Source organism: Belonocnema kinseyi, chromosome 9 (assembly GCF_010883055.1).
Source record: "Belonocnema kinseyi isolate 2016_QV_RU_SX_M_011 chromosome 9, B_treatae_v1, whole genome shotgun sequence".
Lineage (NCBI taxonomy): Eukaryota > Metazoa > Arthropoda > Insecta > Hymenoptera > Cynipidae > Belonocnema > Belonocnema kinseyi.
Genome location: NC_046665.1, coordinates 109,468,283 through 109,481,869, shown reverse-complemented (window position 1 = coordinate 109,481,869; position 13,587 = coordinate 109,468,283). Strand labels below are relative to the sequence as shown.

At 29.2% G+C, this 13,587-nt stretch overlaps 1 protein-coding gene across 11 annotated transcripts in view; it reads right to left on the bottom strand.

Moving 5' to 3' along the window:
* The window catches only part of LOC117180868 (protein PRRC2C), a 102,610-nt gene that overhangs the window by 32,341 nt on the left and 56,682 nt on the right, over positions 1 to 13,587 (bottom strand). For all 11 annotated transcript variants that reach the window (XM_033373428.1, XM_033373423.1, XM_033373422.1 and 8 more), the window contains one exon: positions 6,327 to 8,207. In XM_033373428.1, the coding sequence (XP_033229319.1) occupies positions 6,327 to 8,207 (1,881 nt within the window). The remainder of the gene's footprint in view (positions 1 to 6,326; positions 8,208 to 13,587) is intronic.

The following is a 13,587-nucleotide window of genomic DNA, read 5'->3' as shown; positions in this document are numbered from 1 at the left end:
GAAAATTGCAGGAGGAAGGAAGATGAAAGGTGTTTGGGATTTTTTGGAGAAAGACTGGACAGAGACAGAGACTACGTGTGGAAGACTAAGAAGGCGGTAAGAATAAAAAAGAAAGGTAGGGCGAAGGGGGACCAATTAGTAGGCATAAGAAAGAGTATGAGTGAGAAAATTGAAATTAACGAATGGGAATATGGCTTGAATATAAGTGGAAATTTTTTAGGGGGTAAAGGGATAAGAAATACTATTGTTACATTATACAACAATGAGGGCTGTGGAAAAATTTGTAATGAATTAAAAAAAGTAGTAGGGGATTAGCAAGCTAAAGGGGAGTGGGTAATTATAATAGGGGATTGGAATGCAAGAATAGGATCTGAACAAGGAGTAGAAGAATTTGATGTAGACGAACCGACAAGAAGTTATTGTAAAGAGAGGAAGTCCGAGGATAGTACGGTAAATAGTGAGGGTAAAAAGCTTTTGAAATTCTGTGAAGAACAAAGATTAAGAGTACTAAATGGGAGAGTAAGGGGAGATAAAAAAGGGGAATGGACGCACGTTGGAGAGGACGGAGGTTCGGTAATAGACTATATAATAGAAGCGGAAGCCGAAGGAGAAGGGAATGTCTAAAAACTGGAGATAATAGTACGTACGGAGTCCGACCATCTACCAATAACGTTTAAAATGAGTGAGGGTGTAAGGGAACCTTGTAGGGGAGAGAGGAAACGGAAAAACAAAAGGAGGGGGAACACGGAATTTGTTGAAAAATTAATATGGGAGGACGAAAAGGCGGAAAAGTTTAAAAAACAAATGATAAGTTTATGGGAAGAGAGAAAAGAGCTAGAGGGGGAGGTATGGGAGAGTAGATGGGACAGGTTCAAGGTAAACATTAAGAAAGCATCTGGGATGGTAGGAATGACGAAAAAATACATAGATGGGAACAATAATTCAGGAAGGGGAAAAAAATGAAGGGAATAGGACCGAAGATGAGATAGGGCAGTTTAAGGGGATTTCTAAGAAATTTATAAAGTGGAAAGGGCCTAAAGAAAGAGAGTAATGGCGGAAAGAACGTAGGAACCTAAAGAAGATTATTTCCAAGAAAAGAAACGAAGAAAAGGAAAATGGGCAAAAATAAGAGACAGTAGGAATATGGGGCAGTTCTGGAAAGCAATAGGTGAGTTTAGACCCGAGAAGGAGAGGGAAGAGAAAGGGAGGGAAAATTAGGAAGAAATGCAAAAAAACATTTTCAGCAACTACTAGGAGGGGGCGAGAAAGAGAACGAAGAAGGGAAGGATAAGCCGCAAGTGGGAGGGGAGCCAACCAGAACGGAGGAAGGAGAAAGAATGAAGTTGGATAAGGATGAGGAGGAATTAAACGAGGATATCTCCAGGGAGGAATTAGCGAAAGTAATAAAAAATTTGAAAAGGGGAAAAGCAGCAGGGGAAGACGGATTGACGGTAGAGTTTATAAAAGGATTACCGGCAGTTTGGTTAATAGAGTTGCACGAAATACTGAATGGGTTTTGGCTTATAAAACTCATATAAGAAAAATGGCTGGAAAAGTGCAAACAGCCACGAACGCAGCTTGGGGGTTGATGAAAAGGGCGGGTCTCGATAGTCTGGGGAAAAGATTGTATATACTGGAAACACTGGCTAAGGCGGGGGGGGGGGGGCTATACAGAGTAGAAATTTGGAGGGTGGGAAAGAAGGGAAGAAATGGAGAAAATGCAGGGAAGGTTAGTCAAGATGGCAATGGGAATAGATAGGACAACTCCTGGGTACATTTGGAGAATGGAGTCAGGAAGTTTAAGCCTAGCGACAGAAGTAAGAATGAAGGCTTCGAAATATATGGTAGAAATTTTGGGAATGAGAGAGGAGATATGGCCAAAAATATGTCTAAAGGAAGAAATGTGGGGAATCAAGAATGGGAATCCGTCGGCATGGGGCAAATGGTTACTGAAAGCATGCAGAATTGTAGGGGATCAATTTTTTAACTTGTTGCTAAAGTCTATGGATTTGATAAATTAAAAGTATTTATAAAAACAATTTTCATATGTATTTGAAATTCAAAGCAAATACAAAATTTCCAATAAAATGTACTTTCCTGGGATTAGTGAAAATGATCAAAAGTTTGAATTAAATAAGTATAAATCCAGTATAAACGTACTTTTACAAATGAAACAACATCGTCATTTAATTTAATATTACAATTTTTTAAACAAATTTAAGGAGGTTCGAAAAAATGTTCTGACTTGTCAAATCATATATTTTTTACAAAAATTCCCTGTCTCAAACTCGAAATGATATTTATTTACTGAAATTCCATATCGCAATTTGAAATTGTAATTTATTTTTAGAAAATTTTCAGTATCGAAGTAGAAATTATAATTCTTTGCTGAAATCCCCTGTCCCAAATTCATCATTCAAAATCTCTACAAAATTCCTTGTTTAAAAGACAAATTTAACTATACTTTATCACTGAAATTCCATAATTTTTTAATTCTTTACTAAAATTCCTAGTCCCAAAGTAAACCATACATAATTCTTCAAAAAAATGCACTGTCCCAAACTCGGAATTTACATTTTTTAATTGAAATTCCATGTCGTAATTTTAAGTTAGAACTTTTTTCGATAATTGCCTGTTCCAAATCAGGATAATCATGTGAATTAATTTTTTTTTTCTAACACTTATTTTATTTACTCCGTCACAATTGGAAATTGTAGTTTTGTTTTAAAATTACCTATCTCAAAGTCAAAATAAGAATTTTCTGTTGAAATTCTGTGTGCCAAATTCAAAATGATAAATCTTTACGAAATTTCTTGTTCAAAAGTTTAAATTATAATTATTTACGAAATTCCTCGCCAAAATTTCCAAAATTATATTTAATTACTGACATTTTCTGTCCCAAACTCAAAATTATATCCCCCCCCCCAAAATTCCCTGCCCTTTCAAAAGTGAAAGTCTTTCAAATTTGCGATTTTCTCCATGAGGTGTAGACACCCTGATTACAATTTTATTTAGTTATGCGCTAAAATCATTTTTCAGAGGTAATCAACAAGAAAAAATTGAGAAAAAAATTTGAATCACAATTATTTTTAGAGAAAAGTTAAATATAAAAAAAGAAGCAAATTTTCAACATGAAACTAGGCAAATGTCTTACTTACAATACGAGAAACTTTTTAGTTTCTGCAACAGAAAACTCCTTTCCGTGTGGAAAAGACGTTTTTTTCCCTGAGAAAAGGTTGACAGTTTATCAAGTTTTTTTTGGGAATTAGAAGTCCTTCATGTGCTTTACTAAGGGCCCGTACTTGAATTACGTAACGAAATATTTCTACCACCCCTCCCGCTCTTACTGTACGTAATTTTTTTATTTTTCAGAAATGTTTTACTAGTAGAAATATAGGCAGGGTGCCCGAGAACTTCATTTACGATATTCCCTGATTTTTGCTAACTAATTTTTCACATTTGAAATTTATTAATTCATTTTAATTTAAAAAATGTCTTTTCTACAATAAAAAAGGGCTTCTTAACAAAATACTTGAATTTTCAACAAAATAATTAAATTTTTAACATTACAGTTGAATTTTCAAAATAAAAAGGTAAATTACCAATAAAAATTACCATTAAACCAAAATACGAATTATCTCTACAAAAATTCAACCTTTAAACAAAAATATTAATTTTCAACAAAAAATTAATTTGACACGAAACTGATACATTTTTACCTCAAAAAAATGAAACTTCAAACCAAGATTTTTTTTTCCTAAAAAAAGGAGAATTTTAAACTAAAAAGATTAACCCCAAAAAAATGGAAGTTACATTCTCAGCTAAAAAATTAATTTTACAATAAACCAAAAATAGACTATTCCGCAATTTTTAACTTTCACCCAAGTAGTTGAATTTTCAGTTAAAAAAATATAATTTTCCACAAAAAAGTTAAATTTTCAACCAAAGAGATAAATTCTAAAGTAAAAATATAAATCTTCAATTAAAAAAAAAATCGATTTCTTATCAAAGTGATTCAACCAGATCTTTAAAAAAAGTTAAATACTCAAGCAAAGAAGAATAATCATAAACCAAAAAGTTGCACTTTCATTTTCAAAAAAAAAAAAAAAAATTTCTACTGAAATAGGTGAATTTTTAAATCAACAAAATAAATTTTCAAACAAATAATTCAATTTGTCGTTAAAAAGATTTCAGTTGACCTTTCATAATCTAAATATGAATTTTTAAACAGAAGATAAGTTTCTACGAAAAAAATTGAATTTACAATCCAAAAAGACGAATTTTTGACCAGGAGAAAAATTAATTTTTTACCAAATTGTTGAATTCTCTCCCAATTTAGATGAATTTTTACCGATAAAGGTGAAAATTTTATTAAAACAGATAAATTGTTATAAAAAATCAAAAAATAATTTAATTTTCTGTTTAAAAAGATTCCAGTTGGCTCTTCAAGATCAAAATATGATTTTTCGAACAAAAAATAAGTTTCTACACATAAATTTAATTTTCAATCCAAAAAGGCGAATTTTTTCAAACCAAAAAGGATGAATTTTTAACAAAAAAATTTAAATATCCACCAAATAGTTATATTAATATGTAAAAAAATTTCCACCAACAAGTATGACTTCAATAAAATGGTTGAATTATCAACTGAACACTTGCATTTTTATCCAAAAAATATGTCATTTTTGCTAAAGTAGGTGAATTTAAAAGTAAAAAAAAATTTAATTAAATAAAAAGCATTGAATTTCCAATCGAAGAGTTGCATTTTTATTTAGGAAGGATGAAATTTTTTCTAAACAGATGAATTAACAAAAAAACTTTTTAAAAATAGTTAAACTTTCATCCAAAAAAGATTCCAGTTCACTTTTCAACACTAAAATAAGAATTGTAAACAATAAGTTAATTTTCTGCTAAATAGTCGAATTTTGAACCAAAAAGTATGATTTTTTTTAACAATATTGTTAAATTTTCAACGAAGCATTTGAATTTTTGTTTCACTTTGTGAAATTTTTTAAAATCTTTATAAAAGCTTTGAAATGTTTCTTTAATCTTTGTTCGTGAAATATTTTCTGTTCGTTTTAAATTATTAAAATGTTTTCAAATCTTCTCAAATTTGTTGAAACCGTTTGAAATCATTAAAAAACTTTTAAATGTTTTGAAATCTTTGAAATCTGGTGTACCAGATTCCCTTGTTGGAATCTTTGAAATTCTCGTATTGTTTTGAAGTCTTTACGAATGTTTTATGAAATCTTTGAAACTTTTGTGAAATCTTTTGACGTCTCCTAAAAAATTTCAAAGTTATTTAAAAATCTTTGAAATGCTTTGAAATCTCTAAAATCTTTTGAAAGTTTCAAAATCTTTGTGCAATGTTTGAAATCTTAGCGAAATGCTCGAAATCTTTGTGAATTTGTTGGAATTATTTAAATTATTATAAATCTTTTGACATCTTCTAAAAATTTTTGAAATTACTTAAGATCTTTGAAATGTTTTGAAATCTTAGAAATGTGGTTTAATATACTCTTTTTAAAATATGTAAACTCTTTTCGTTAGAAATCTATGGGAAATTTTAGTGAAAACTTTTTTATCTAGTGTACACCCTTTTTTTGAATGTTTGAAATCCTTGAAATCTTTGTGAAATATTTTGAAATCTTCTAAAATGTTTTAAAACATCTTGAAATCGTTTTAAATTTCTCAAGTCTTTGAAATCTGGTGTACTGTTTGTGAAATTGCTGTGAATTCTTTATTTGAAGTCTGTTGTAAACTCAACAACCGAAAAATCCATTATATGGCCACGGCTTATTCTAATTCTGAAACTGAATTAACATCGAAAGATTAAATTTTTTCTAAAAAAAGAATAATTAAAATTCAAGGTTTCCCTGAAAAAATCAAGAAGATTTCCAGGGTTTCAAAGTTATAAAAAAATTTAAGGAGAGTTCCAGGTTTTCTCTCTCCTTGAACTTATATAATAATTTTATTTTAATTTTATTTTAAACAAATACGAATTTTTTAAACAAAACAGTTGAATTTTCAGCCAAAAGGAATCGAAAATCTTTAGATTTTCAACTAAAAAATAAAATTGTTAACACTAAAAAGATAATCGGCCGGGAGAAAGTATTTGCGAATTTGCAAAAATTACGTACACAAGCAAAGGATACCCTCCCCGACTTCAGCTGTTACATAATTCAATTACCGTTCCTAATGATAAAATCGTGAAAACACCCCTCCCCCTCTCCCAAAAATCTCTCTAAAAACACGCCAATTTTTAGTAATGTCATAGTTATCTCACATGCAGTGTTAAAATAAAAATCTCAAAAAATCATCATCACCTTGCAGACATTCGTCGAGGTGGCAATCTCATTTTTCATATTGCTCTGATTGTACTGTTGATGGGAACTGTAGCCATCATCATCATTGCTCTCGAAAGCCTGGGGGAAACTATTCGCCGCATTGACAACACTGCCATCCTCGTGCTCGACAACCGTCGGCATCGGAGGCGCATTTTCCCAAACCTTCTTCACCGAGGCAATCTTCAAATTCAACTCGGCCGTCGAACTGCTCTGCCCACCCGTCAAATGCATCGATCTCGGTATTCCCAAACTTTTGCTCTTGTCTTCCGTCAATTGCGAGAGATCCGAGTCAAATGTAAAGTCCAGCTTCATGTCCGCATTGTCCTCGCTCTTATTAAACGACAGAGGCATCTGAATTGGCTCCTGATTCTTCTCCTTCATCATCTCACCGGGTTTGCTGGAAAAGGCAGCCGACAAGGCCTGTTGCTGATGCTGCTGCTGCTGCTGAATCTGGCCTCCAGCCTCCTCCTCCAAATCCCTCTTGTCCAATCTCTGAGTCTTCATATGATTCGAGTACTTCGACTTCATGGCCAGATCCGCCGATCCAGTTTTCGTTGTCTTCGAGTAATTTGTATTCTCAAAAATCAGGGTTTGAACGGGCGGCGAGGATGCATCAGACACAACACTCTTTTCCACATCCTTGCCACCAATCTTGCCACCAGGCTTCTCGCAGTTTGGCGAATTTCTCTGGCTGCTTCCGCCCGAATTTGTCGGCTCGTTATTCTCGTGAGAATGATCGTTCTGCGCCTGCAGGCCCGACATCAGCTGAATATCAGCTGGCACACTCGAGGGAGAATTGGATCGCAATTGACTACTCGTGAACGGCTTGTCCCAGGCGTTTACGGAAGGAGGCGGTGCTGGACCACCCGACGAGTCCTTCATGTAAGCCCCAGAATTATTGGACTTGCCCTCGTTATCACTGCCAAGCTGTTGCTGTTTCGCGAGCCTCTGCTTCTGGAATCTGGGCGCCAGTTTCTGACGACTTGCATTCCTGTCGAAAGGTTTCTGCGGCATATTCGCTGGCTGGGGAATCGGCTGACCCAACAGTGGGGGAATATTCTGCACCTGCTGTGGCGTTGGCTGCGGACCATTTGACTTTGATTTCGACCTGTCTCGCTCTCTCTCCTTGTCCTTCTCACGTCTCGACTTTGGCTCGTCCTTCTGATTGTGTCTCGATTCTTTCACGTTTTTCTTCGAACGCACCTCCTGGAATCCGTCGGAATCAATCTTGTCTTCGGTGCTATTCACTCCCTCGTCACCACCCGTTGAATAATTATTCGTGTCTGACTCGCCGTCATTCGACTTCTTATCCTTGGAAGTGGCCTTTTTGTTCATCTCGTTCAGAGCCTGATTCACGAGATTTGGATCGTTCAATTTGATCTCGTCGACGCGATTCACGGTGCTCTCCTTGTTGGATTTGCCCGAAAGAGGAGGAGCGCCGCTATTTGCGGAGCCTTGACTCCTCGGTCGGCCGTTTTGTGCCTGAGCGTTCTGCATCAGGGGAGGAATGTTTCCGGAACTGTTTCTTTGGTTGCTAAAGGCAGAGTTCTGGGCGTTTCGTTTCTCGGCGCCTGGGGCGCGCGACGAACCGCTGGAAGACTTGGAGCTTTTCTCACGCTGATCGCGATTGTTACCCGGCTGATCATTTCTCCGGGGTTGCGGACCGAGTCCCTGGTTTTGATTCGGACCTCGGCTCGTGAATTGCTTATTTCTGGCACTACGAGAATCTTTACGTTCGTCCATGTGCTCTTCACTGTTTTCCGAGGTTGTTTCCCAATCCTCGTTCCCGTGGTCCGACGAATTCTGCTTCGAGATGTTCGAACTACTGCCCCGGAAACGTGCCTCTCGACTGTCTCTTGTCTGAAAAATACAAGGGAATAAAGAAATTTGAAAAAAAAAAGAGAAGATTTAGTTAGGTTAAAGTTCGTACTGAGAGATTGACTAACCGATTACAAATATTTAACAAAAATTTCAGAGAATACACCAAAAATGTCACAAAGATCCTAACTATTTTACAAAAATTTCACAATATTACAGAAATTGTACAAAGATTTCAGTTATTTTTAAAAAGATTCTGAAGTTAAAAAAAGTTTTTACCAAGATTGCAATCACTTTATAAACATTTCACTAAGATTCAACTTATTTTACAAAGATTTCACAAAATTCAAAGGATTTCAAAAGAATTCATTTATTTTCCAAAGTCGTCCAATTTCAAAAGATTTCGCGAAGAATTCAGAAAAGTTCCAAGACATTTTTAAAATATATAAAATGTTTTTTAATATTTCACAAAGATTTAAAAATATTTTAAAAATTCGAATTATTTTACAATGGTTTCAAAAATTTTGCAGATTTCAAAATGATTTGATAAAGATTCCAATTATTCTAAACAAATTTCTAAAGATTTTACAAAGATTCAAATTAACTTATAAAGACTTCTGGGAGTTCGTAAAGATTTGAAGAATTTCACAAAAATTCTAACAATTTTACACAAATTTGGCACAATTTAAAAGATTTCGCAAAGATTTTAGAAATATTTTATAGTTTCCAATTATTTTACAAAGATTTCAAAAATACTTCACAATTATTTTATACATGTTTCATAAATTTCAAAAGATTTTAATAAGAATACGCAAGAATTTGAGGAAGATTCAAATTATTCTGCAAAGATTTCAAACATCTTACATATTTCATAAGGATTTCAAAATATTTCAAAAATTCCAATAATTTTACAAAAATTTCAAGTATTTGAAAAGATTTCACAATTCTCAAACAAATTCCGAAATATTTTCGATTTTTATTTATTTATTCCATTTATAGTACAAAATGGTCAGAAATATTTTTAAAAATTTACAAAAATATTTTGTAACACAATTACAATTATTTTTTAAAAGTTTTGCAATTTTCAAAGGATTTCGAAAAGATTACGCCAATATTAATTGACAAAAATGTCTAATATTTCAAATAATTTTACAAAGATTTCGCAAATTTTAAAAAATTTCGGAAATATTTTACAATTTTACAAATTTCAAAGAATTTCAAAAAGATTTTGCAATGATATACGAAAAATTCCAATTATTTCACAAATATTTTTAAGGTTTCACAAGAATTTCTAAGATTTCACAAAGATTTCAATTAATTTACAAACATAAGATTTCACAAGGTTTTTAAAACATTAAAAAAATTTATAATATTTCGCAATTTTCACAGGAATTCCGAAAATATTGCAGATTCCACTTATTTTGCAAAATTTCAGAAATACCTTACAAAGTTTCCAATTATTTTACAAATTTCAAAGGATTTTAAAAAGATTTCGCAAAAATTTTGTAAAATGTCACAAAAATTCCAAGATTTTGCAACGATTTCAAGAAATTAAACAGATTTCTAAGATTTCATAATTATTCACAGATTTCCAAAAAATTCAAATTACTTAACAAACACTCCAAGGATTTCCCAAAGATTCCAATTATTTTACAAATATTTTGCAAATTTCAAAGGATTTAAAAAATATTTCGCAATCATTTATGAATTATTTTAAAAGGATTCAAATTATTGTAAAGATTTCAAAAAATTTACAAAATTCCAATTATATCACAAAAAATGCTATTTTATATAGACTCCACTTATTTTATAAAGATTTCAGAAATATCTTATAAATATTCCAATTATTTTACAAGGATTTTAACAATTTCAAAGAATTTCAAATAGATTTCGCAAACATTTCACAAATGTTTCAAAAAGAATCCAATCATTGTACAGATTTCCAATATTTCAAAATATTTACAAAATCAAGGTTTTTAAAAAAACTTCAGAGAGATTTCAATTATTTTACAAAGATTTTACCAATTTCAAATAATTGAAAAAATATTTATATAAATTATTGTAGATGTCAAATCATTTACAAAATTCTAATTAGTTAAGAAAAAAATCAAGATTTTAAAAAGATTTCACAAAGATTCCAAATATTTTCCAAAGATTTCGCAAATTCCAAAGGACTTCGAAAATATTTTACATATATTCCACTTATTTTACAAAGAGTTCGGAAATATCTCACAAAGATTCCCATTATTTTAAAAAGTTTCTACAAATTTCAAAGGATTTCAAAAAGATGTCGAAAAAATTTAAGAAATACTTCAAAACGATTTCAATTATTTCAAAATATTCACAAAATTCCAATTATTCTACAAATAATCAAGGATTTTAAAAAACTTCCGAAAGATTCCAATTACTTTACAAAGATTTCACAAATTTCAAAGGATTTGAAAAAGATTTTGCAAACATTTAAGAAATATTTTTTAAAAATGCAAATTATTGTAGAGATTTCAAATATTACAAAATATTTACAAAATTGCCAAATTTTTTTACAAGAAAATCCAAGTTTTTTTAAGTAATTCCAAACATTCAAACTATTTTAAAGATTTCAAAATAATTAAGAAATTCTAATTATTTTACAAAGATTTCTCAAAATTCAAAGGATTTCGAAAATATTTCACACTGATTCCACTTATTCTAAAAATATTTCAGAAATATCTCACAAAGATTCCCATTATTTTTCGAAGATTTTATAAATTTCAAAGAATTTAAAATATATTTCGCAAACATTTATGAAATATTTAGAAAAGAAAGATTCAAATTATTGTAGATTTCAAAATATTTACGAAATTCCAATTATTCACAAAGATTTAGCAACATTTCAAAGGTTTTTGAAAATATATCACATAAGATTTCACTTATTTTACAAAAAATTTAAGAAATATCTCAGAAATATTCAAATTATTTTACAAAGATTTTGCAAATTTCAAAAATTTTTTTAAATATTTCGCAAAAATGTAAGAAATATTTCAAAAAGATTCATATTATTGTACAGATTTCAAATATTTAAAATTTATAAAAAAATTCCAATTATTCTACACAAAAAAAATCAAGGCTTTTAAAAAACTTCCGAACGATTCCAATTATTTTACAAAGATTTTACAAATTTGAAAGGATTTCAAAAAGATATCAAAGCCTCCAGTGATTTTACAAAAGATTCCCATTTCAATATTTCAAAATATTTACAAAATTCCAATTGTTCTACCAAAAAATCAAGGTTTTTGTAGAAACTGAGGAAAGATTCCAATGATTTTATAAAGATTTTACAAATTGTAAAGGATTTCAAACAGATTTCGCAAACATTTAAGAAATATTTCAAAAAGATTCAAATTATTGTGAAGATTACAAAATTCCAAATATTTTACAAAAAATTCAAGATTATTTAAAAAGATTTCACAAAGATTTGAATTATTTTACAAAGATTTTACAAATTCCAAAGAATTTCAAAAAGATTTCGCAAAAATGTTAGGAATCTTTCAAAAAGATTCGAATATTTAAAAATATTTAGAAAATTCCAATTATTCTAGAAAAAAGGAAGGTTTTTAAAAAACTTCAGAACGATTCCAATTACTTTACAAAGGTTTTACAAATTTCAAAGGATTTCAAATAGATGTCGCAAACATTTAAGAAATATTTTTAAAAGATTTAAATTATTGTAAAGATGATAAAATTCCAATTATTTTACAAAAAATTCAAGTTTTTTTTTAAAGATTTCATGAAGATTCGAATTATTTTACAAAGATTTTACAAATTTCAAAGTATTTCAAAAAGATTTTGCAAAAATGTAAGAAATATTTACAAGATTTTAATTATTCTACAAAAACATCAAGGTTTTTAAAAAACTTCAGAAATATTCTAATGATTTTACAAATATTTCTCAAATTTCAATTATTTTTACCACCATTCCAATGATTTTACAAACATTTCATAAATTTGAAATCATTACAAAAATATTTAAATTAATGTACAGATTTTTAATATTTCAAAATATTAACAAAATTCCACTTATTCTACAAATAATCAAGGTTTCAAAAAAAAACTTCAGAAAGATTCTAATTACTTTACAAAGATTTTATAAATTTCAAAAGATTTTAAAAATATTTCACAAAGATTTAAGAAATATTTCAAAGAGATTCAAATTATTGTCAAGATTACAAACTTCCAATTATTTTACAAAAAATTAAAAATTTTTTTTAATTTCACAGGCTCCAATAATTTTACAAACTTCAAGAAGATTTCGTAAAAATTTAGGGAATATTTTAAAATATTAAAAAATTCCATTTATTCTACAAAAAAATCAAAGTTTTTAAAAAAGTTGAGAAATATTCCAATGAATTTACAAATATTTCATACATTTCAATTAATTTTACCACCATTCCATTTATTTTACAAAGATTTTGAAAATTTCAAAGAATTTCGCAAAAATTTAAGAAATATTTCAAAAAGATTCAAATTATTGTACAAATTTCCAATATTTCAAAATATTAACAAAATTCCAATTATTTTACAAAAAATTTATGTTTTTTTTTTTTAATTTCACAGACTCCAATTTTTTTACAAACTTCACGAAGATTTCGCAAAAATTGAGAAAATATTTAAAAATTTCATTTATTCTACAAAAAAATCAAAGTTTTTAAAAAACTTGAGAAATATTCCAATGAATTTTACAAGTATTTCCCACATTTCAATTACTTTTACCACCATTCCACTTATTTTACAAAGATTTTACAAATTTCAAAGAATTTCGCAAAAATTTAATAAATATTTCAAAAATATTCAAATTATTGTACAGATTTTCAATATTTCAAAATATTAACAAAATTCCAATTATTTTACAAAAAAATTAAGTTTTTTTTAAAAAAAGATTTTACAAATTTCTTAAAAAAAAATCGCAAAAATTGAAGGAATAATTCAAAAAAATTTTAAAATTTCAAAATATTTACACAATTTTAATTACTCTGCAAAAAAAATCAAAGTTTTTAAAAAACTTGAGAAATATTCCAATGATTTTACAAGTATTTCCCACATTTCAATTACTTTTACCACCATTCCACTTATTTTACAAAGATTTTACAAATTTCAAAGAATTTCGCAAAAATTTAATAAATATTTCAAAAATATTCAAATTATTGTACAGATTTTCAATATTTCAGAATATTAACAAAATTCCAATTATTTTACAAAAAAATTGAGTTTTTTTTTTAAAAAGATTTTACAAATTTCTAAAAAAAATTCGCAAAAATTGAAGGAATAATTTAAAAAAATTTTCTAATTTCAAAATATTTACAAAATTCTAATTACTCTGCAAAAAAAATCAAAGTTTTTAAAAAACTTGAGAAATATTCCAATGATTTTACAAGTATTTCCCACA